The sequence below is a fragment of the Hippopotamus amphibius genome, chromosome 13 (assembly GCF_030028045.1).
Source record: "Hippopotamus amphibius kiboko isolate mHipAmp2 chromosome 13, mHipAmp2.hap2, whole genome shotgun sequence".
NCBI classification, from domain to species: domain Eukaryota; kingdom Metazoa; phylum Chordata; class Mammalia; order Artiodactyla; family Hippopotamidae; genus Hippopotamus; species Hippopotamus amphibius.
Window position 1 is genome coordinate 99,501,392 of NC_080198.1, and position 23,698 is coordinate 99,525,089.

Sequence of the window (23,698 nt, forward strand, 5' to 3'; positions counted from 1 at the left end):
AAAAGGCCTTTGTGCCACTTCACGTGCAGTCAGAGCGCGGCGCTCAACGTGGTTGCAGGCAGTTGACGTAAGTCTCTCTGGCTGGCACCATGTACACATCATGTTTTTAAGCAGGGCTCCAGGCCAGGCTGGAACACTTCCAAATCTTTCGTTCAGGGGCGGTTTCCGTGACCTGTTCAGGGACCACATGAGCTCTTTCTGGTTTGACGTGTCCATTTCAGAGGCCGGGACATTCTGGGTCCGTGTCTAGGGTCACTTTGCCCCTTTGCACAGAGGGCAGAGGGCAGCCGGCCAGCCCAGGGCCGTGCTTCTCTGCTTGACGTTCTCATTTAGGAAAACTGGAAACCGAAGTTGAAGTGCAGCCCCTGGGAAGTCTGCCCTCTCCACTTCCCATGCCATTGACTTTCGGGACGTGCGACTCCAGGTTTGGGACCTCTGTGCAGCCGGCACTTGAGCGTCGCACACCGTGTCCCCACCGGTCATTGAAATCCCATCTGGAAAAATGTTCACTTTAAAGGGTACTTTTTAACTGCTCAGTTTTTGACTATTTTAAATAGTTTGCTGATAGACAACTCCTGATAACACGTGCTACATATCATGTTTTAATTGCTTGTACAGTTAACCTTTAATTTTATTTAGTAAAGTGTATCAAACTAGGACTTTTTCAATTGTAAATATGTGGTTTTATTAAATAAAAGTCATGTAAAATTGTTACGTTCACTGCAGTTTGGTTTAAAGTTGGAGCCCTCACCCTGACGTATGGTAAAATTTTACTTTGAGCAGCATGCATTTTGAATATTTTCAAATCCACCTACTCGTCTCAGTTAAATAAAAAAGGTGATACAGTTATGATGGTGTGGTCAAGGGATCGGAAGGTTAGTGCTGCACCCCTTCTAGGCTGAGGGGAGCTGCAGGCGTGCTGCTCCTGGAGCCTGACCGCCTGCGGCTTTAGTCCCTCGACCCCCAGGCCCACGTGTCTGCCATACTCACCGGCTCACACCCCCGAGCCTGCCATCCAAGCCAGCAGGGCATCAGCCTTCCTCTGGGCCAGCTGCCGGGCTCTTCACACGCCCTAGAACCTGCTCACAGCTGTGTCACGTCAGCGCGGGGCCGTGGCCTCTTCCCTGGGTGCTGTGCCTCCGTTCCCATCTGGGGAGGGGAGCCCAGCAATGCTGTCCCTTTGCGGTGGCGGTGAGTGGGAAGCAGGCCTCCAGGTCCCGTAGAGCCGGGCAGAGCGGTGCTGACGTTTCGGTGTGCTTGTCTTTCCAGGACTCGGGCGCCTGGAGAGACAGTGGCTCGTGGGGCCTTTGCTTCGATGTCTTTGGCCCCCACGTGATGCTCAGAAGCGGTGCCCTGCCTCTCCACGCGTGCCCTGCCTCACGGCTCTGGGCCGCTGCCCTAGGGGCTCCATCCTCCGCGGGCTGAAGGTGGTCGAGGGTTGACTCCCTGGGGCTCGCTCACTGCTCCACCCACGCCAGGCCCTGCTCACTGAATGACCTCATCTATCTCCGCAGTCGTTCTGTCACTGCCCCGTGTCTGAGGTGTGGTCCAGAAACACCCCTCCCCAGAGAACACATAACTCTGGAGCCTTCGGAAGCCTTCCTCAGGGAGCTCTGACCTCAGCTCCGAGGAGGCAGAGCCATGCCCGACGGCCGGCCCCTGGGGAGGACCCCCGGGAAACGCACGAGCCGTGAGCGGGGGTGGAAGTTGGGGAGTGTTTTCCCCAGAGAAACTGGGGGGCTGACGGTTCAGAAACCACCCCCAGAAGTGTGCGGCCTGCCGAGAAGGCAAGAGAGGGAACGAGGCGCTGAGCCAGCAGGGCGGGGAGGTGGGAGCCACCCAGCTGGGGTGTGGGGTGAGCTGATGGTCACCAGGTGGACGAGGGGAAGGGTGCGGCCAAGCAGAGGGACGCCTTAGACCGGGGCACGTCCTCAGGTGGGACACGGCGGAAGTGGGCTCCTGGCGTCCTTTTCATTCACAGCATTTGCGTACCTCATCACTCTGACTTAAGACCATCTGAAAGTTTAAAACATAAACAGTACCAAATTGGGGTGCGTGAGCTCTCTTTTGATAGACAGGCACCCCTGACAAGTGGAAAAAGTCTAAATTATGGCTGCAGGTGAACGTATAAAAAAAGAAAGCATGTATTTCCACTTACGTGGTAAAAAATTTCCAATGTGATAAGTCACCAAAAAATGATTTTCATTTACCAATGAAAAAAGTGTTTCCTTTTCAGGTACTTTGGGCTCTCTCCAGGTAGTGCCTGCTTCACTCCTGCCACTGCTGCCAGAATCAAACAAAAAACCCTCTGTAACAGTGGCCACATCCGACTCAGACCCAGTTTTTGAAAAACAGGCTAGTTCACCCTGAATGTTCCTGCCTAGTAGGCTGCTCTCTGGCACGTCTGCATCTGCTTCCACGCGTTGAGTGTAAGTCGTGATCGCTGTTGGAAAGTTTGTTTATGCCACTGGTAGGAGTTACTGTATTTACATAATTTAATTAAATGTTATGTAAACCAATGGTGCAAAAGGAAACTGTGGTTTCTAAGAACACTAAAAGCTTTGAAAAGTCTCAATAAAGGCAAATCTCTTCAAAATGTTATTGAATTGGGTGTGGGTGAGACTACGGGGAAATAGTTAACATCTGTTGAATGTTTACTGTGTCAGGCGCTACATTAAGCCTTTGTGTAATATCTGTTTGATCCTCGCCATAACTCTGATGTGAGTACTGAGGAAACCGAGGCACAAAAGGGCCGAGCAATCTCATGATTTAGGAAGCGGTGCGGCCAGGATTTGAGAGAAAATAATCATGGAGTCTGCGCTGACATTATTTTATGAGAAATTTAAGTTTCTGAAATCCATAGACAATTCAACATGGGTGCCGTCATTCGAGAATCAAAGACTCTACCCTTAAGGAAAGGCCTTGGCTGTCTGAGGATTAGCAAGTGGCTGTGCATTTGTATATTCTAAATTAGAATACAATGTTGAAAAGAAAAAAACTAAAAGGCTAGTTTCACCTAACATGTCATTCAAATTTTCTCATGCCTGCGTTTTTCAGGCCCTGTACTTTTTGACAGGATGAAAAAAAAACTTTAGCCTTTTAGTGTTCATAAAAATAATCTTAGTTTTAGGGGTTTCTAGTCCAGACTCGGGTACTACTCGTTAACTTTCCCCTCACGGAAGGCAGAGTTTCTGCTGGAATGGACAGCTCTGCGTCTGTATGTCCTCCTTCCAAGCCTGCCTCCCTGTCGTTTTCCTCAGTGGTTCTGCTTGGTGAGAGATCGTCTTTTCTACCTGTAATTATTTTTGAATCCAACACAGGACTTGGTGCCTGACATATAATAGGCATTCAAGTAACCCTTATTTTCAGAAAATGAGACTGACATTATATTAATGTATTAATCCAACAAATTTATTCAACACCGATTATGTGCGTGGCACTGTGCTGGCCACTAGGCTGGATGAGAAGCCAACAGTCCTTGTCTTCTGGGGCCTTTGTCTCGTTGGGGTACAGCGGACACAGCAGACAGTCACAAAATGGTGGGTCAAAGGCTGGCAAGGCGGTAAACAGGCTGCCGTGGGGTGCAGAGGGCTGTCGGTGAGACAGCGGAGAGGACGCTTTAGGGTCCATGGCATTCTTCCTCAGAAGCAATCTGCCTAAAACATTTTAAAATGCGTTGCTATTTCATGATCAAGCGTTCTCTTATCTAATTAGAAACAACCTTGTTATGAAATAATGAACAGATTATTTATCTTCTAGTCAATTGGAACATCTCCAGCACAGGGAATACAATTTGAGATAACATCGGTAACTTTGCTGCTTAAAGCCAAGGCGGCCTCATCAGGCTATTTTGTATCTTTGTGCTCTCAGAGCAGGTCTCAGAGACCTGCTTGTCAATAGGTTGAAGGCTGATGGGGAAATGTTTGGATCCACCTGGGTAATTGCCAGTGGTTCAACATCAGCTGGAAAAACCTGTTCTCTCTCTAGTGAACCAAAGGGCTGGACACTTTTATAATAAAAGCCACTTGCTTGGTGAAGGCACCGAGCCTATTGGCAGTTTCACTTTGAAGCCTCGCCAACCACAAAAGAACCTAGTGGGCCTGTGTTGTTTTCATTTTGAGGCACAGGGAAAACCAGGTTCAATTTGTTGGTGATTCACTGCTTCGCTTTGGTCTTGATGAATAAGGTGGCGAGAAGACAAAAATGGTGGGGGATAAAGAGACTGCAAGCAGGAGGGCGAAGCTTTTTACTCCCCTCGTACGTTCGTGTGCTTTGATAGGTACCATATTATTTTTTTTAAAAAGTGTATTCATGCTGTGGAAGTTAGAAAAGGAATTTTAATCAATCTTTATCAGCTTTAAAGGGAACACACTTTAGAAAACAAAATCATGTCATCAAAAGATGAAACTTCTGATACTCTCACGACCGAGTCATCTGCCTAGAGTGAGGTTTCTGAAGGTGTTTAGCACCAAAAGCAAGATCACCCTTCTTATGACCTTTCTTATTCTTAAGTGTACGGGTGGGAGAATACTTTTAATCCCAAATGTGCACATCTCAAAATTCAAGCTAAGATTAAGAAGAAATAAAACCAAGCCCCTACCTCCAAAGGCATCAAAGAAACCTGAAAATTTTCATCACTGATTTCCGGGTTCGGGAGATAGACCTATCAGGTGTTTTTTACATTAACTCAAGGAATGATAGACATTTTAATATTTGATACAGGGTAAAATCATGTGCGCAGTCAGCGTCCAAGATCCGAGAATATCTCGCTGAAAACACAAGGCTTGTGGACAGTCAGCAGCTACCCTCCATATATTTTGCACCTGGCAGAACACAGTCACCATTTTGTCTTCCCTGGAAAACAAAATTTCATTTTTTGGTCCAGATCAATGCATTTCTTTAGTGGATCCAAGAAAACGTTTCATTAGAATTGAAGACTGTCATTGAGCCAGAAACAAACGTTCACAGTGAAGCAGGCAGACTGAGCCTCCTTTCACTGGAGAAGGAGAGATGAGGAACGTCGGCTCCTCCCCCTGGTGCTCATTCATTCTGCTCCTGGGTATTTTTTATTACCCCAGGAGCTTGTGTTACTTACAGGCAAAACAGTTTTAGATTGAGGGAATTATTAGTGAGGTTCAAACTGAGACGGCGACGCGGGAGCACACAGTTCAACACATTCAGAGGGGATTTAATACTGAGCTTACTGCACGGGATCTTTCCGGCACCCTGCCTGTCTGTTGACGCCTCTCACACATGGAGGAGGAACAGTTCTCCTCTGCGTCAGGACACTGAGACGATGGAGTTGCTCAGATACAAAAAGACTTCTGACAGCTTTTTATGAGGAGTCAGGCACATTAAATCATCCCTGTTTGTTTCTCTGTTTTACTTAACCCTGTATAAACTGAGTGCTAACTCAATCTCATGCTCGGCACTAATTTGGAAGCTGAAAAATTAAGAACACAAAACACAATTCCATCCTAAATGTCCCAGGCCTTTTTAAGAGTGGCGACAAATGGAGAATAAGAGTTAATGAAGGATGATGTTTTCTGAGATTGAAGACGTTCTGCTGACTCTTCCCATCAATCGTGTCAAGAGGGCAGAAAGGCCTTGGCCTCCCTAATCTTCTGCTTCACGCCTCTGCAGGACAGAATCAGCCCGGTGTGGTGGTGCTTCAGGGATCCCAAGCGCTGTTTGAGCTCCTCAGTCCTGTCCACTTTCTCTTCCATGTCCCGAAGGAGGGCTTCCTTGCCCAGGAGCCCACACTTCTGATTCAGCTTCAGGTTGCTGATCCGCAGGCTGTCTCGGGCTTGCTTAGTCTTGGTCAAGATGTCCCTCTTTAGAGCCACCTGTGCCTCGATCTCCATAAGCTCTGACTTTTTACACGCATTCTCTATGTCCATAAAGTGTAACTTTTCCTTCACATGGGTTATTATTTGCACGTTGTTGGTCACCTTGCTGCGCAGTTTCAAAAGCTCCTCATTTCGCTCCTCAACTTTCTCATTGAAGGTCTGGTTCTCAATCTTAAGCTGTTCAAAATCTATAAGGAGCAGGCCCTCTGTGAGGTCCTCCTGGGCCCTCATCCTGGTTTCAAAATGCACCAGACTCTGCTTCAGCTGCACGTTCTCTAGCCTCACAGCGCTCATCTCCTTCTCCTTCTTATCCTCCAACGCCTGGATCTGCTCCACCTCTCGCAGAGCCGCCTGGCGCCCGCCCCTCATCCGACAGCTGCCCATGGCCTGCATCACCACCTGCTTCTTGAGTGCCTGGAAGCTTCGCCATTCCTTCTCCACCCTGGAGAGCTTCTCTTTGCACTCCTGCTTCAGCTGGTCCACCTCGTGGTGGTACCAGCGCAGGTCGTCTGCCTCCTGCTGCCTCAGATCCTCCAGCATGGCCAGATGGCGTAGGTATGCTTGCTCTTTCTCGGGGGCCTCAGGCTCCGCGCCCTTATCGGGCCCCTCGGCTGCATCCAGGCCCTTCTTCCTGCGCAGCGCCTCGAAGATCTTGTGCTGCAGGTAGATGTTGTAGCGCTGGTAGCGGCCGCGCTCCACCATCAGGGAGCGGTACTGTTCCAGGAGCTCGGCGCGCAGCTGCTGCTCCTGCTGCTTCTGCACCTCCTCAGTCCAGTCGTAGCTCTCAAGCCCGAGTCCCTCGTCCAAACCGCTCAGCGCGTCCTTGCCTTTCCCCAGGCCTCCTTCCGCAGGCTTCCCTTCGCTCTCCTCGCTCTCTTCTCCCTCCTCCTCCACCTGTCCTTCCCGCTCAGCCTCTCGTTCTGGCACAGCCTCTTCCTTGCCGGCTGTGGCCTGCCGCAGAGACACCTGCGATGGGACTTCCTTCCTCCTCGGCTCCGCCGCCACCTCCGCCGCCGCCTCGTCGTCGTCCTCCTCCTCCTCCTCCCACTGCTCCTCCGGTTCCTTGGGGCCGCCTTCGGGCTCCGGCTTGGCTGGCTCCTCAGGCCCGGCCTCCGCCGGCTCGGCCTCCGCCTCGTCCTCGGCCGGCCACTCCGACTCTCCGGGCCCCTCCTCGCCAGCAGCCTCGGAGGCCGCCGGCCCTTCCTGGGACCCGGCCGGCTCGGCGCCTTCCTCTGAGGCCTCTACGGCCTCCGGCCCCGGCTCCGCGGGTTCGGCCGGGGACTGGGGGCCAGAGCTGGTCTTGATCCCGGACAGCCGCGAGGTCAGGCTCTCCACATCTCCATATTCCTTCTCCGGGTCCCCAGTGTGGTCGGAGCGCTCCTCCATCTCCCTGCCGCCGGGCGGGCGTGGTGGACCGGGGCTGCAGGCTGTTAGGTTTCCAGGGGCAACCAGGGGCGCGCGCGGTGGGCCCGGCGATTGGCTGGACGTCAGCCCGACGCCCTGCCCCCCCTCTCCCCGCCTCCCGGCAAGAGCAGGCCAATGGGAGGCCGCGAACGGACGACGGGTAGCGTTGATTGGCGGGCGGCGTAGGCTCGCTCCGCGAGGGGTGTAGCGTGCCCGCCTCGCTTCCTTTCCGCCCTTTTCCCCGCGCCCGGCCTGGGGCGGGGCGTCGGGGAGGAGCTGGGGGCGACGGGCGGCCGGCGCGGGGGGCGCGCAGGCGCAGAGCGGCGGGCCGGGTCTCCGCGCGGTGGCGCGCGCGGGGCGCCTGCGCGGTGCAGCGGGGCGACGGCGGCGGCGGCGGCGGCGGTGGCGGCGGCCGGGCCGGCCCGAGGGCGCCTGCGTGCTGAGGCGCGACGCGGCCCGGCAGGCCGGCTCCGGCGGCGCCTGGGCGGGGCGGCGCGGTGGCGGCGGCCGCGGCGGCGGGCGACGGTGGCCGGAGCGCGGCGGCGGGCCCGGACGGCGGCGCGCTGACGGCGGGCACGGCGGCGGCGGGCGCGGGCGGCGGGCGGGGGAAGATGGCGGAGCTCGGTAAGAAGTACTGCGTGTACTGCCTGGCCGAGGTGAGCCCGCTGCGCTTCCGCTGCACCGAGTGCCAGGACATCGAGCTGTGCCCCGAGTGCTTCTCGGCCGGCGCCGAGATCGGCCACCACCGCCGCTACCACGGCTACCAGCTGGTGGACGGCGGGCGCTTCACGCTGTGGGGGCCCGAGGCCGAGGGCGGCTGGACCAGCCGCGAGGAGCAGCTGCTGCTGGACGCCATCGAGCAGTTCGGCTTCGGAAACTGGGTGAGCGGCGGGCTCGGCGCACCTGCGGGGTCGGCGCGGCGGCGGAGGGCCGGCGGGCGGGGCCAGGGCGCGCCCCGGACCCGGCGCAGAGAGGTGAAGCCACCCGCCCAAGGTCACACAGCAGGAAGTAGCGGAGCGGGGGTTCGGGCCGTGGCTGCCTGACGCCGGGGCCGTTTTCCCAGCCTTCGGGATTACTTGCGTAGGTGTCAGCCGAGCGCACCTCTGGGCGAGACCCGGCGCCTCCGCGGACCGCGCGGGAGCCGGGGGACACAGGCAGGGCCGCGGACTTGACAGCAGCAGGCGCCGGGGGAAGGCGTTGGTGTCGCCCGGAGGACAGGGGTGGGGGAGGCCACACGAGCTTCCCGCGGGCCCGCGGCCTCTCCCCCCGCCTCGCAGGCGCTCACCTTGTCCTCATGGCCCCCGCTCGCTTTTGTGGCCTGTGCCCCCTGCCAGGCCCTCGTTTATCCTCGCGTCCCCGCGACACCAGGACGCCGTGTGAGGAGGGCTCCGTGGGTTCCGCCACGGGAGCGTCAACTGGGATGCGCCCGTCCTGGGTTTTGGGCTGTTCATCTATCAGGAGCTTTCTGTGGGGACATTTATCTGAGAGGGAAAGGCGAGAACTGGACTGGATTCGTTTACATTCGGCTCCTTGAGAGAGAGGCGTGGCGCCTCTACTCTAGCTGGTCTCTGCGAGCGGAAGCTTTCATCACTGTTAGAAGGGGGAAGCCTGCGTGTGTTCTGGTCCATAACCGCCAGGGATGTGCGGCCACCTCCAGGCATTGTGAGAAGTAGGGAGGAGAGACATGACCCCAGTTCCGTCTTTCCAGACCCTTCCACTTGATGGTCCTCCAGCTGCCCTGCAACCAGTATTTCATCTTGCTGTCACTTCTCCCCCAGTACAGCCGTCCCTCGGTATCCAAGGGGAATGGGTTCCAGAACCCTCCCAGGCCGCCAAAATCCTCCAGTACTCAGTCCCTTGTATAAAATGGCAAAACGGGGTTGAACCCACAGATACCGAGGGATGACCGTATGCCCCTCCTTCTGAGCTTACTGGAAGACGTTCCACACTTCTCCCCACATTCCCATACCTGCCCGGCCTTTATTTGTTTGCTTTTCCTTATATAAGGTGAACCAGTCTTCAGGGACCAGTACCCATTCCATAGCCCTGGAATCTTTACTCTTCTCCCAACTCCTTAGAGGCTCTGCTCTGCAAATTCTCACCTAGGCGCCAGCATCATGGTTGCCACCCGTCAGAACCCTCCATCTCATTTTGTCCTGAAGTACTGTGTATTGAGCATCTGCTCTGTGCACATTATACGATGGTGAAGGAGTCAGAAGGAAAGGCTTCCCCCTGGTCTTCAGGGGCTTACAGTGTTGTGAGCATTTGGTCCTGAGCCTGGAGTTCTGCCCTGAGCCCCAGCCTTCGATTGCAAATCCATCCCTGACGTCCTGGAGCTTATCTCCTGGACATCTCGACATTCCTTGACCCAAATCTCACACCTCGATCAGTTACTTGGGCTGCAAATGAAAAACCATCCTCAGGGCTTGCTTCCAGGTCCAGTTCAGCAGCAGCCCTGTCTTCAGAATATTTCCAGAACCTAACCACTTGTCACAGCCTTAGTCCAGGCTGATGTTTATCTCTTTCCTGACCACTTCGGAGCCTTGTGACAGGCCTCTGCTTCATTCTTGTGCCCTGCAGCCCATTCCAGGCAGCAGGATCAGAGTGATCCTTGAGGACATGTCCCGTCACATCAACCTTCAGTGGCTTCCAGCTCTACGCAGATGGAAATGAGGGCCTGCAGGGCCTTGCAGTATCTGCCTAGCCCTGGGATCTCAGCTGCTATTCTCCTTGATCATCTATTTCTGCTTAGAGAGCTCTTCCCCCAAATCATGGCTGGTGACTGGTCTTTCTAGTTGCATATCAGTGCCTCAGAGAGACTTCCCTTCCCCACTTCATCCTTGCAGCTCTTATCACTACAGTAGCAGCTAAAAATAGCTCGCGTGGACCAAGGGCCTTGCCGGGTGCCAGGCACCGTGCTGAGCGCTTGTGCGTTTCTTGCGCAATCTTCCCAGCAGCCCCGGGCAGCAAGGTTCGAACTGAATAGTTTGACTTCAGAGTCTGTGCTTGTGTGCTGCACTGTCTACACTGCCTTCCCTGCAGCACTGTGGAACATACTCGAAAAACAAGCCCCGGGGACTAAAACATTTATAGTGTGTTGGAGGAAGCTGGGAGGGTGTTCCTGAAAGCAGTACTTTTCAAACTTAAACTTGCACGTGAATCACCTGGGAGCTGCAGATTGTCATTCAAGGTCGGCAGCAGGCTCAGCTGTTGCTTCTCCTTGCTGAACCGGTGGTGGGTGCTGGGGGAGGCTAGCCAGGCCTGGAGGCCGACAGGCCACGCCGAGGTGCGGGCTCTGTTGTCTGTAGCTGTGCTCTCTGGGGCTGCTTTACCCTGAGCTTCGTTGTGCTTCATCAGAGCTCCTCTGCAGCTCTGAGATGTGTGTTGTTTCCAGGTGTGTGCTGGTCAGTGGTGTCCCACGCGTGCTGTTGTGAGCAAGGACCGGTTCTGGGTGAGGCTCCTCCTAGCAGCCCTGTGGGGTGGCTCTTAGTTTACAGTTGAAGGACAGCAACTCCAAGAACTTAAACTACCTGTGCGGGATGCCCCAGCTTCCCACGTGGTAGAGCCAGGGCTTAGACGCAGGCTGACTCCGGAGTCTGGGCCTTAACCTCCTGGTGTAGGAGCAACAGGGACTGTGGGTGGGAGGCTGGGAGCTCATTGGCGAGACGGGAGGGGGCTTTACTGAGGAGCAAGGTCTTGACCCGGCTTGGCGGGAGGTGAGTGTGTGGCACGGGCAGGGGGAAGGTGACCGGGTGGGCGCAGGACCCGGGTTTCACGGGCTGGGTGTGGAGTGTGCAGAAAGGCCGTGGAGACGGTGGTGTAGAGGAAGCTGCGACCGTTCACTGTGCTTGCTCCGGTGGTTCGGGTGAAAGCGGGGTCGTGTGGACTGTGTGGGGACGGGCCATTTGCTCGCACTTTGTCCCTGGGCGGGGGCCCGGCTGGGGAGTGCCGACAGTGACGGGGCGGGGGCGGGATGGGGACACCTGTGAAGGCGAGACCGGGGGAGGGTCGGCAGCTGGGCCCACAGGGTCTCGTCTCCGTGGGTGCTGAGGCCCTCCCCCGAGGGCAGCCGGTCGCGCAGTGGACGCAGTGCAGATTCAGAATTAGAAGACACACATCCTGCTGCAACACACACACGCGGACGTAAACGCAAAGGCGAAATGCTCTACGACAGCGGCGCACGTTCGGTCACTGGTTGCCGTAGCCTCGAACCGTTTGAGGGAGTCCCGGCTCGTGCGCACGGTGGGCGGGAGGATCCTAGGGGGACGTGGGCTTCCAGCCGGCCTGGAAGCCAGATTGCACGTTGAAAAAGGCTGCGCGGCTCTCTGTGGACTCTGCGGGGCCTTGTGCTCGTGCGCGTACGTTCGGAGGCAGGTGGAATGCCCTGCACAGGGGCGTTTCCTTCCGCGGGGACAGCGGGTGCCCGCGGGCTGGGCGGTGCTGCGAGTGCGGGTGACCGCCGAGCTGTGCGGGTCCTGCGTCCGGCACGGCCCCGGGGCCCGTTCCACGTCAGCCCCTGTGCTACGCACAGAGTATCCCCCGGTGAGGCCTGGAAATAGGCGCTTACAGAGATGCTCAGGGAGTTCTGATGTAGGGAGTCAGCAGAGCCTCGTTTGGGGACCACGAGAATGGTCACCTTCTCAACAAGGTAGAAGTCCCTTCTGCGTGTTGGTGGGAACGGGGAAGTCCAGTCCGTGAGCCTCCTGACAGTGGGGTTCTTGATTGCCATTAAGGATGGGGAGGAGGAGGAAGAGCCTGGGTGGAGAAACCAGCTGGAATTAATAGGGTTATGCAGAGCGGTGTGATTGAGAACATCCTGGAGGGCTCCTTAAACGCACGTCCTGCCCCCTCCCCGTCCTGGTTTTGAAGGCAGTAGGTCTGGGGCTTGGTGTGAGAAGTTCCATTTCCAGCAACTTCACAGGCGTTGTTGCTGCCGCTGGCCCAGGGACCCTACTTTAAGAACCTCTGATGCAGAGTAAGGCATGTGGCTTTGAAAACTTTCATTATTTTTAAAAATGTATATATTTTTATTGTGGTAAGATATACATAACATAAAATTTGGGACTTTCTAGGTGGCGCAGTGGTTAAGAATCTGCTTGCCAATGCAGGGGACACGGGTTTGATCCCTGCCCCAGGAAGATCCCACTTGCCATGGAGTAACTAAGCCCGTGTGCCACAATCACTGAGCCTGTGCTCTAGAGCCCGCCAGCCACAACTATGGAGCCCATGCTCCGCAACAAGAGAAGGCACCGCAGTGAGGAGCCCACGCACCACAATGAAGAGTAGCCACCCGCTCTCCACAACTAGAGAAAGCCCACATTCAGCAACAAAGACCCAGAGCAGCCAATTAATTAATTTATTTATTTATTAAAATAAAAAAATATATATACATAAGATAAACTCCACCGTGTTAACCGTTTGTAAGTGCTCAGTTCAGTGGCATCAAGTACACACACGCTGGGCAGCCGTCACCCCCATCATCCCCAGGACCCTTCATCTCCATGAACAGGAACTTTCTCCTCGTTAAACACGAACCCCCATTTCCGCCTCCCCAGCCCCTCATAGCTGCTCGTCTACTTTGTGTTTCTGCGGGTTTGTCTGTTCTAGGCACCTCACATAAGTGGGTTCGTGTAACGTGTGTGCTTTTGTGACTGGCTTGTTTCGCTGAGCATCATATTTCCCAGGTTGGTCAGTGTTGTAGCAGGTGTCAGAACTGCCTTCCTTTTTAAGGCTGAATGATATTCCCTTGTGTGCACGGACCACGTTTTGTTTGCCCGGTCATCCACTGCTGGTCACCTGGGTTGCTTCCGCTTTCGGCCCTTGGAGTGATGCCGCAGTGAGCACAGGTGTGCCGATACCTGCTGGAACCCTTATTTTGAGTAAATACCAGGAGGTGGAATTGCTGGGTCGTAAGGTAACTGTGTGTGTTTTCTTGAGGACCTGCCATGCTGTTTTTGCCGTGGGGCTCGCAGCTTTTAGAAGCTCTTTCCCAGGTAGCCTGATTTGACCTGAGAGGCTTTAGTCCCCTTGAGGGCCAGTCACCTATGTGAGTTGGTGAATTCTGAGTGAGTTTAGGGAGGCGGACAGGGAACCTGGAACTGACGGGGAGGCTTGCAGAACTTTCCAGCTAAAAAACCTAGCAGACAGGAGTGGTGGCCCCTGGAGTGGCTGATGACCTGGAAGCACAGACGAGAGACCAGTGTTAGTCACCGGCCTCTGGAGGAGGGGTCGAACGGGAAGGCAGGGCAGGGTCTGGGCCGAGGATGCAGAGTGGTGGCGAGAGGCAGGCAGGCTGTTCTCTTCAGAGTGAGAGGTGGCCGACCCGGGCTGGAGGAGGAAATGGCTGCGTCTGGGGCCCCATGTGAGTGCTCTGGACTCCAGCGCAGGGGGCTGGCTCGGCCGCCGGTCCTCGCAGCTGGTCCGGGGAGGAGGGTGCATGAGGGCACGAGGGCGCGGAGGCCCAGGCAGGGCTGCAGGCCTGGGGCCAGGTCCGAAGCCCAGGTTCAGTCCACGGGGAAGGAGGACTTGTGTGAGGAGCCACTGAGGGAGGCTCGTGCCAGGGCTCCTGCTCACATCCCTCTTCACAGGCCCGGCCGGGCTGGGCAGGGGGTGTCCCTCCTCTGGGCGCCAGGAGAGCTGTTGGGGGTGGGGGGCCGCGGAGTGCCCTTTGGGCCAGCGGCTCTGATGCTCCCTCCTCGGCCTTGGACGCTGTGCTCTCCTGGCCCCGCAGGCTGCGCTCCCTCTGCTGCCCCCGGGCCCCTGCAGCGTCCTGGCTGCTCCTGTGGTGTCTGCCACCCCTCCCCCCGCCGGCCCCCCTGGGCCACAGGTTCACGTGGTGGGCCTTCTGGTTGCTTCTGTCCCCTTGAGGCTTCTTCCGTTAAACAAAAAGGAAGCTGGAGCCCCGTCTCCCTCGGGAGGTGCAGCACAGGCCCCGCCCCAGGCCTGGCCCCGGAGCCTTGGGAGCGAAGCCAGCCTCCGGGCCTCCACCTCCGCCTCGCAGGCAGACGCTGCCAGCCGAGAAAGGGTGTGCGCGCCTCAGGGTGCTCCAGAGCGAACCCCAGCCTGCACAGGAAGGATGCTCTGTGATGCTGGAGGTAGTCGTTCTGTAAAGGCACTGGTTTGTGCACAAAGATTGGACTGAATTCTCTGCCTGGAAAAGAAGTAGGTCCCGCAGTGCCCCCCACGCATCTTGGAGGTTAGAGAGGGAGCCGGGGCCACCCTTCTGGGATGTGGGCTGTCTGGAGGGGAGAGCGGGAGCCCGGCGGTGTGGCCTTGTGGTGCCTTTTTTAAATCTCAGAAAGCAGTTGACTGCACGGCCCGCTTTTGGTGTGTGCTGTGCCACTTCCCCTGGGGTGGGCAGGTGCTGGCCTGTGCACTGGGGGGCAGCTTCACCGGTTATTCTCCTCATCTGTGAAATATGGGGAGTGAAAGTCGTGATGCCTCGTGGGAACTGCTAGGAGGATGAAATGAAGTGACATGCTTAAAAGCGCGTAAATTTTTTTTTTTTTGAAATTTATGTATACACACACTATATATATATTTTAATATTCATTTATTTGGTTTGCTGGGTCTTAGTTGCGGCAGGCAGCCTCCTTAGTTGTGGCATGCATGTGGGATCTAGTTCCCTGACCAGGGACTGAACCCATGCCCCCTGCATTGGGAACACAGAGTCCTTTCCACTGCGCCACCAGGGAAGTCCCAAAAGCTCGTAAATGTTAACTGTTATTATTCATGGTGACTTTTGTTTTATCCTGACAAAACCCTTTAAGATGGAGGAGTTACAGATCTACACTAGTAAGTAATAGAGCCAGTATCTGAACCTGGCTCTGGGGATCCTCAAAGCCTTCCTGGAGGAGATGATCTGGTCTTGAGGATAAATACTGGCTGTGGAAGTGGTGCTGACAGCTTGGTAGTAGTACTAAGAGCAGGCATCCGTGGGGGCAAACATTGCCCATCCCTGGCCGAGCCCTGTGCGTGTATTACCTCATTTAACCCCCTACTGTCCCGTGAAGGACGTAGCAGTGTTACGTCCATAATTCCGACAGGGAGACTGGGGCACAGAAAATGAAGTGATTTGTCCCGGTTACGCAGCAGTGGGGGGTGGCGCCGGGAGCAGGTGCCGAAGCCCAGCCCTGCCTCTGCACGTGGGGGATAGTTGGCCTTTGTCTGGCGGGTGTCGGCACAGCAGCCCGCGAGCACACGTCCAGGTCAGGAGGGGCAGAGGGGGCCTCGGGCGCGGAGCGTGGCGGGGGGACCCTGAGGCAGCCCTGCTGGCGGGCACTGCCAGCCTGCAGCCCTGATGATTCTCCCGACTGTTCCTTCTTCCTTGCCGTGCTCAGGTGCTGGAGGCTGGCACGAGTGCGCCCTGGAAGGGCCGGAGGGAGGGCGTGCAGAGCAGCCAGAGAGCGCGGTGGAGCTGTTGCCCACTGGGGCCTGCTTCCTTTCCTGGAGAGGCTGCGTCCTGGCCTGAGTCTAGTGACCTTGGAAGGTCAACCTCACAGGCCCAGTTCAGGGTCTGAGACATGTTTTGCTTTCTTTTTCAAAGGACTTAAGGAAGCAGCATACCTAAATCTCCTCATGTTTTTCCAAAGACGGGAGTCTCTTTTTTTCTAAATTAGTGTGTAGAAGACAAACCTCGTAGACTCTGGGCTGTTTACCGGCATGTTACGAAGTGCTGCGGTGGGAAGGGCCCCAACCTCAGGATGCAGGTGTGTTCCTTGTTTAGTTTTAGCTGTACTTGAACTTTCTCTTCAAATCTCTTTCCCCCAAACTCACTTCTGTTGCTTCTGCCTGCCCTGCTGTCTGTCTGTCTATCCCTCCTTCTGTTCATGTCCCTCCATCCATCCATCCTTCTGTCCATCTGTCTGTCCATCCTTCCAGGTTAAGCAACAACTATGACCTTGAACATGTGAGGGAAAGAACCTCCCTCCCAGTCAGTCTTCTGCTGTCACATGTGACGCTGTAATTCGGTGATGGGACACTTGTCTCCCTTGCATGGGCTGGTCTTGTGTGGCCACTGACACGTAAAGATTGAAGGACGTGACAACCAGGAGGCTGGGCCCCTGGCAGGAGTGCTGTAGCTGTTGCTGTTTTTAACCGTCGTCTTTTAAAATATGTTCATCACTATGGTTTCGCTTCCCTGAACCTGCCTGTCCTCCGTGGAGTCCTGTTAGAATCAGAGCTGGGTCATCGCTCTCATTTAGGCTCTTCTATCCTGACCCTCACTGTTTCACAGTCCTTGGAGATTAGGATCTTGTGTGCTTTCCTGGGCCTTCCTCCTGGTCATTAAGCTGACGTGCTGGTCCCTGGGGGGCGATTCTCTCAGCACTGGCTGACGGCCAGTGTCTCTCCAGCAGTGATCTTCCTTAAGCAGTGGCTAAGGTGGTTGCTGATGGGAGACCTTGGGCTCCTGGTGACAGGGCGCTAGCCCCACTGATTTGTGGCTTCATAAATACCCATCGCCTGGGTCCATCTGGAGCCAGAGACCCCTTTGTTACCCTAAAGAGGAGCTGGATAATTGAGGTGTCAGCGCAGGGGCCACAGCCGTCTGGCCTGCTTGCCTGGCGGGGCTGGGAACCCAGGCCACCCACCGCCTCCACACAGCCCCGGGAGTGTGAATGTTTGCAGAGCAAGACGGGGTGCTGTGAACACATCCGGGGTGTCGCCACCTGCCTGTGAACGCAGGGTAACCGCACCTGTGTGCTGCCAGGGAGCTGCCTCCCAGAATGCGAGAGGCATCGCTTTTAGGGCCTCTGCATTTTTTTTTTTCTTTAAATATTTTGGGTGAAGATCTTAGACCTGTTTAAACAGAGAATTGAGGCAGAGTTTAACTTTACTTAAAACACTTTTAGTTTTATTCAAAAAAGTGAAAAAATATTACGTAAAGTTCCCATATGCCTTCCCCAGATCCCTCCCGAAATTGAGCATCTTGTATCTGCTCAGTACGGGAAGTCAGTGTTGGCCCAGAACCATTACCTTGCGCACAGACGGGCCGGGGTCCTGCCAGGTCTCCTCCGGTCTGGGTCTGCACACTTCCTTCTACGTCTCTGCGCCTGGGACGCGTGTGAGGAGCACTGGCCTGGTACCTGTGGGGTGTCTGTAATTTGGGGTTGGTTGCTGTGCCCTGGCGATGCGGGCGGGGCGCCACGTCCTGGCCTCACCGTGGTGAACAGAGCATGGATCAGGGTCCCCTCTCCTGATGCTTCTTCCTGCTTGAGATGTTTCCTTAGCTTTAAAAATGGGCGATATACTCATAATGTGGAAAACGCTAAGTCATGAGAAGGTATGCAGTGACGGGGCCGCCTCCCAACCCTGCCCGATGCCCTGGGTAACAGGGCTGGGGTTGCGTGTCCTTAGAAAGGGTCTGAGGCACCACAGGCAGAGAGCATTCAGTCTGCCAGCCGCTTTTGCCCGAGGGCAGTGGTGTGTGTTCTCCGCTGTCTCACGCGGGAGGGAACCCCGCGAGGCCCCAGGAGCCCTCTCTGGGAGGAGGCGCCTCGTGTCCTGGCCTGGGGCTCCCAGGCTTGCTGCTGCCTCCACCCGCTGCTGTCTGTTCCCAGGGTGTCAGGACTTCAGACAGATCAAGAAAAATTCCTTGGTTTGGTCAGATGGGACTTTCCTACTCAGAATCCTTCTTGCAGGGTTTAAATTCACCCCCAGTGTGGTGCGCTGAGCACCTGATGACTTCTGGGAGGCAGATCACTGGGGCTCACGGCGGACAGCAGGCTTGTTGAGGGCAGAGCTCTCTCAGCACTGGACCAGGGACGGGGCCCAGGTCTGGAGCCCAAATTCCTACCCACACAGCCTTGGTGGAAGCTGCGGAGAGGGTGAGGCGGGCACAGCTCCCACACCTCTGGCCGCCCGCCCGGCGCCGGCAGCTCAGACCAGGTGCAGGTGGGCATCCCGCTCCCCAGACACCCCGCTGTCTCGCACGCGTGTCAGGGACAGTGTCTTCCCAGTGTATCATGGGGGCTCCTTGGTCCCAAGGTGGGGTGGGGGGAAGAGCGTGGCCATCCCGCAGCGCCTTGCCGGCTGCTGAGGGGGCCCTCCTGCTCCTTTACTGTGAGGACTGAGGCTCCGAGGTGGGAGTGGCCAGCCTGGGTCAGTGACAGTAGCTGTTGGGAATGGTCGTGACTTGCTTTTGTGTTGTTTTGTTTGGACGAAATGCTTCCTGGGAAGAATAATGACAGAGTTGATGCTAAGAGTGATTTTTGAAGCAGAAACCATGCCGTTTCTCCATGAGACAGCCTAGATTGAGCTCTGATCTTCCCTTTTCCTTTCATGGTGCTCAGATAGAGCCTTGCAGGTGAAGTCCTGGTTTTGCCTTCTCTGTTCCGGTGCCTTTGAGCCCCGCCCTCTGCGTGGCACTTTGTGGGAAGAGGCCGGCAGGGCCGGGTCGCCAGGTCTGGTCATTGTGCCACGGGTCCTCCCCAATACTTCCCTCCCGTCGGTGCCCGAGGGGACCGGCTGGTCTCTTGGGTTCCAGTTTGGCCTTTGGGGACGCAGGGACCATCCCTATCTCGGGGGGGGGTGCGTGTTTCTGGGGCGGAGGCAGCCTGTGCGGCGCCCCGGCCAGAGCGGGAGGGCAGAGGAGGGCGGGCAGGGTGCTGAGTGGCTGCCGGAGAATGAGTGCGCATTTTGGGCAGTGACTTTCTGAAGTGGCTTTAGCGGTTGACTCTAAGGAAGAGGCCTCTTGGCAGAAGGAAAAGATTGAGGGAGTTGTACAATTTCCTCCCGCTAATAACCCTGTGCTCACGGGCGGGTCCCTTCTGTAGGAGTGAACGCCTGCTTGCAGCCCAGGCAGGTTTCCAGCTGCCAGACCTTGGGGGCTGTCAGAAGTGATGGCCTGCCGCCCCCTTTGAGAGGCTCTTTCCCAGTCACCTGACCGCCACCTAGCAGAGGGACACACTGGCCTTTGGGGCTGGGGTGTCAAAGACGGAGCCTTGGCCCTTTCTGTTGGGAGGCGGGCAGTGCGGTAGAGACCCAGGCATGTCTGCCCTCTCTTCTGAGGATGCAGAGGTGGACTGGGCCGAGGCAGCACCCCAGGGCCCTGACTGCCCGCCCGAGTCCTCTCAGCCAGAGAGCCGGCGGGCAGGACGGCCGTGCCAGGGGCCTCTGCTCGCCCTCTTGGGGAACCAGGAGAAGAGCTGGGATCTCAGGTGTGGGTTCCAGCTCGCTCTACTGCCAACCCGCGCCATGACCCCAGGCACGTCAGCCCCTCTGCACCCTCCCTCCTCACGGGTGGGATCCCGGAGGTTCCCTTCAGCGCCACATCCACATGACCAGCCCGAGAGAGCTGCAGGAGCATCTCCGGGGAGGGGACCATACTGATGTCACAGGAAGTAGGTCAGGTGAACCTCTGTGAAAGTGTTAAGGGAATTCGAGCAAACCCGGAGTCTGATGCTGACTTTGAAAATGACCTCTGACCTTTGTCATTGTAGGAGGATATGGCTGCTCACGTGGGCGCTTCCCGGACTCCCCAGGAAGTGATGGAGCATTATGTAAGCATGTACATCCACGGAAACCTGGGGAAAGCCTGCATCCCCGACACCATCCCCAATCGGGTGACAGACCACACCTGCCCCAGTGGAGGCCCCCTGTCTCCCAGCCTCACCACCCCCTTGCCTCCCCTAGACATCTCGGTGGCCGAGCAGCAGCAGCTGGGCTACATGCCGCTGCGGGACGACTACGAGATCGAGTACGACCAGGACGCCGAGACGCTTATCAGCGGGCTCTCGGTCAACTACGACGACGACGACGTGGAGATCGAGCTGAAGCGCGCGCACGTGGACATGTACGTGCGGAAGCTCAAGGAGCGGCAGCGGCGCAAGAACATCGCGCGCGACTACAACCTGGTGCCCGCCTTCCTGGGCAAGGACAAGAAGGAGAAGGAGAAGGCGGCCAAGCGCAAGGTCACCAAGGAGGAGCGGGAGCTGCGGATGAAGCTGCGGCCGCTCTACCAGTTCATGTCCTGCAAGGAGTTCGACGACCTGTTTGAGAACATGCACAAGGAGAAGATGCTGCGCGCCAAGATCCGGGAGCTGCAGCGGTACCGGCGCAACGGCATCACCAAGATGGAGGAGTCGGCCGAGTACGAGGCGGCGCGGCACAAGCGCGAGAAGCGCAAGGAGAACAAGAGCGCGGCCGGCGCCCGGCGCGGGAAGGAGGACGGCAAGGACGGCGAGCTCGCCGCCATCGAGCACCTGCCGGGCTTCGAGCTGCTGTCGGACCGCGAGAAGGTGCTGTGCGGCTCCCTGGGCCTGAGCCCCGCGCGCTACGTGACCGTGAAGACCATCATCATCAAGGACCACCTGCAGCGGCGGCAGGGCGTGCCCGCCAAGAGCCGCCTGCCCGGCTACCTGGACAAGGTGCTCAAGAAGCGGATTTTGAACTTCCTCACGGAGAGCGGCTGGATAGCCCGGGACGCGTCCTGAGGCCGAGGCGCCGCGGGCCGAGGGCCGGGCCCAGGGAGGGCCGAGGAGACGCTCTCCCCATTGTTGCTCTTTTTTAAACAAAGTGAGTTCTTTTTTTAGGATATAAAGTCTTTTTACGGCCCTCAGAAGAAGCAATAGAAACACTCTTATATCGGATCGTGGGGGAGACAAATATATGTATATTTTACCTTAGTCCTAAAAGTAATACTTTAAGAGGACGATCTGCCATTAAGTGTTCAGTTTGGAGAATATTATGAGATTGGGTAATTCCCTTCTGTTTGTGAGTTTCTTCCCTTTGGTTCCTGACTCTCGTGCTGTGGGTAGAGGGACGCCCTCCCCTGCCGGGCCGCCAGCTCCACCCTGGGACCCGAGCCCGGGCGGCTGCCCCGCGGCCGCCCGCGACCCCCGGGCGCACTTTAGACGGGGGCCGGGCCGGGCAGGGGGAGGCGGCGGGGAAGGACAGGGCGGGGCGCCGCAGGGACTTGAGAGGAGGAATCGGGGCTTCAACAGCCTGGCCGAGCTGGGCTCCCCGGTAACCGCTGGCAGCGGCAGAGTGTGCGCCTGCACCTCCCGCGTCCGACCGCCCCGGCTTGTTTCTGGGGGCTCCCTGTGGGAGGAGTGGGGCCCTTGGCAGGCTCCCCGGGGTCTCGGGGGACGCGGGACCAGCACAGACCGCCAGAACGCTGGGGGTGCTTCTTGCTCTTAGAACTTGTGTGCATTTTACTTGGAAGAACTCATGTTAGAGAGGTCACGGCGGAGAGTTCTGGATTCTGGCACTAGCTCCCTCCAGGGTTTTCACCCCAGTTGCGAGTAACTCTTTTACTAAGATTGGCCACGTGTCTCACTCGGGGTGGCATCCAGTGCTCGGCTAGGGGAGGGTGGGAGGGGCTCCCGGGGGCCTCGAGGCCAGGGCGCAGAGGCGCTTCTGCCCAGCCCTGTAGAGATGTTTTCAGGGGCGCTGTTTCACGAACGTGCGTGGTACCTGCCTTCTGGAACTCGAGGAGTCCTTTGTCTTCCCGCTGCTCGTGCCTCTTGTATCCACAGCCCTGCCTTAGAGTCAGTGGACTGGCCAGACCCCAGCACCCCATTTCTCCCGGGGCCCATCCTGCCTCTCCCTCAGAGCTACTAAGACTGTTTACCTCCCAGAATGTTTGGGCTTGAAGTTACATTACAGTCAAGTTATTTGAAAGAAAGAAAGAAAAAAAAAAAAAACAAAAAAACACCTCATTTCCAAGAACGACTTAATTACGGTGCCTTTTCCTTTCTTTTTACATCCTTACACCCTAGGATAAGGTTTTCAGCATTAAATAAACACTTCAGATATACTGGGTATGGCTTCAGTTGTAAACTGCATTGCATGCTAGCACAGAAATGCTCCCTGTGACCTAGTAATGAGCCCAGGACATCCCTTTGACTGCAGGAAGTAGTAGGCGGTGGTTCCTCCCGAGGCCACCTCCACACTGTCCCTGCAGGTAACTGCAGCTGAGAGAGTGGGGCCTGTCTCCCACTGAGCAGAGATGGAGACAGTGCTACATTTTCACAGCTGTCCCAGCCGGTGGTTCCCACCTGGGGTTCCTGGACCATCAGTGTCAGCATCCCCTGGGAATCTGCTAGATATTCAGGTACTCAGGCCCTGCCCAGGCCTCAGAAACTGTAGGGGTGGGGTCCATGGAGCTGTGTGGGCTAAAGTTTGAGGACTGCTGGCTGTAGCTACGTTGATGTCATTGATTTTTCTACATCAAATTCCTAGTTTGGTGAGGTTTTAAATTGTCTTATTTTTATATAAAGTGATTGCCAGACTTTCATTAAGCTTGAGAAGTAAAAGCTCCCTGCAAATGTGCAAGGCCCTGGCTGAGAGCTGTCAGGTGAAAACCTCTGTGTTTAAGCAGGTTTTCCGTATGCATATCTTTCTGAGGGTATGAAGAAGTTATTTAGGCTTGACTGTTTTTAAACACCATGATGAATGTATAATTTATGTTGAAGTGTTCACACTTTCTTACAAGGGAAATGTAATTTTATGATAGGTTGCCTCTTATCCCATCAACTCCAGCTGTTCCTGTCACCTTAGTCTCTACCCTGCTGTTAGCGCGGAGCCTTTACATTTCTATATTTAATTCTTATGATGAATTAGTCACCATAATCCCATGGAATTAGGTCTTTTCAAAATTTAAACTCTTTGAGTCACAAAAGATAATCAGCTATTCAGAATAATGCTCTGGGTGGCCAACATTCCGAGAATGTATTAAAACCCAAACTCTGCCTACCGTTCTGATTTCCCTTTTACATATTAAACAGGTTGAGAACCAAAGAGTGTCACTGCTTGCTTTTTCCCGCCTGTCCTGGGGCCTCAGCCTTTCAGTCTCGTAGGTGGTGTGAGCCAGCCTTCAGAATCAGGATGGGGGACCGCCTGTGACATGGCTTAGTGTGGCACTTCTGTGTCACAACAGTTTTTCCTCCAAACTGTGAGTTAAAACAGATTTCAATACGCAGAAAACCCTTCACGCCAGCCCTCCTTGCCTGACAGTAGAGGAACACCCAGAGCTCCCGTGGAGCCAGGCTGTGAAAGGCTGTGGTGGGCAGACAGCGCTGGCTCCGTCAGCTGCACTGCGCCGCGAATCCAGGCCGCAGTGACGCAAAACCCAGGAACTCGACGAGAGTGTGGCCCACGGGTCTTTAATTGCCAGTGTCAAGTTTTCCTGTTAGTGGTGACTGTGGATGAGTGAACAGTAAACAAATAGTTCATCACATCTGAGCGAGACCACCTCTAGGTTTAGCACACCTGTCAGCAGGTGCAGTTACAGCTGAAAAGGGAGGGGAAGGGACTGCACACATTCACAGACATTAGTTTGAAAATTACTTTTCTTAATCACTCTCTTTTTACAGATGAATCCAGGGAAGCAAAATGATGCGCTCACAGCCCGAGTGTAAAAAGCAGGCGTAACTACTCTCAGCTGATTCTCAGTATGCCACGCTGCTGCCTTTAGTTCTGGGCTACGCTTTTGACCAAAAAAT

The 23,698-nt window shown here is 55.9% G+C and overlaps 2 protein-coding genes across 2 annotated transcripts; one reads left to right on the forward strand and one right to left on the reverse strand.

Moving 5' to 3' along the window:
• Window positions 1–4,943: 4,943 nt before the first annotated feature.
• On the reverse strand, window positions 4,944–7,459 carry CCDC96 (coiled-coil domain containing 96). Its single transcript, XM_057706308.1, has one exon. It carries the CDS (start codon window positions 7,233–7,235, stop codon window positions 5,589–5,591), a length of 1,647 nt encoding a protein of 548 aa, XP_057562291.1. The 5' UTR covers window positions 7,236–7,459; the 3' UTR covers window positions 4,944–5,588.
• A 326-nt stretch (window positions 7,460–7,785) lies between these two features.
• TADA2B (transcriptional adaptor 2B) lies at window positions 7,786–23,011 on the forward strand. The gene is made up of 2 exons (XM_057706309.1): window positions 7,786–8,134; window positions 19,694–23,011. The coding sequence occupies exons 1-2, from the start codon at window positions 7,865–7,867 to the stop codon at window positions 20,684–20,686; spliced, it is 1,263 nt and encodes a 420-aa protein (XP_057562292.1). The 5' UTR covers window positions 7,786–7,864; the 3' UTR covers window positions 20,687–23,011.
• The last annotated feature ends 687 nt before the right edge of the window (window positions 23,012–23,698 follow it).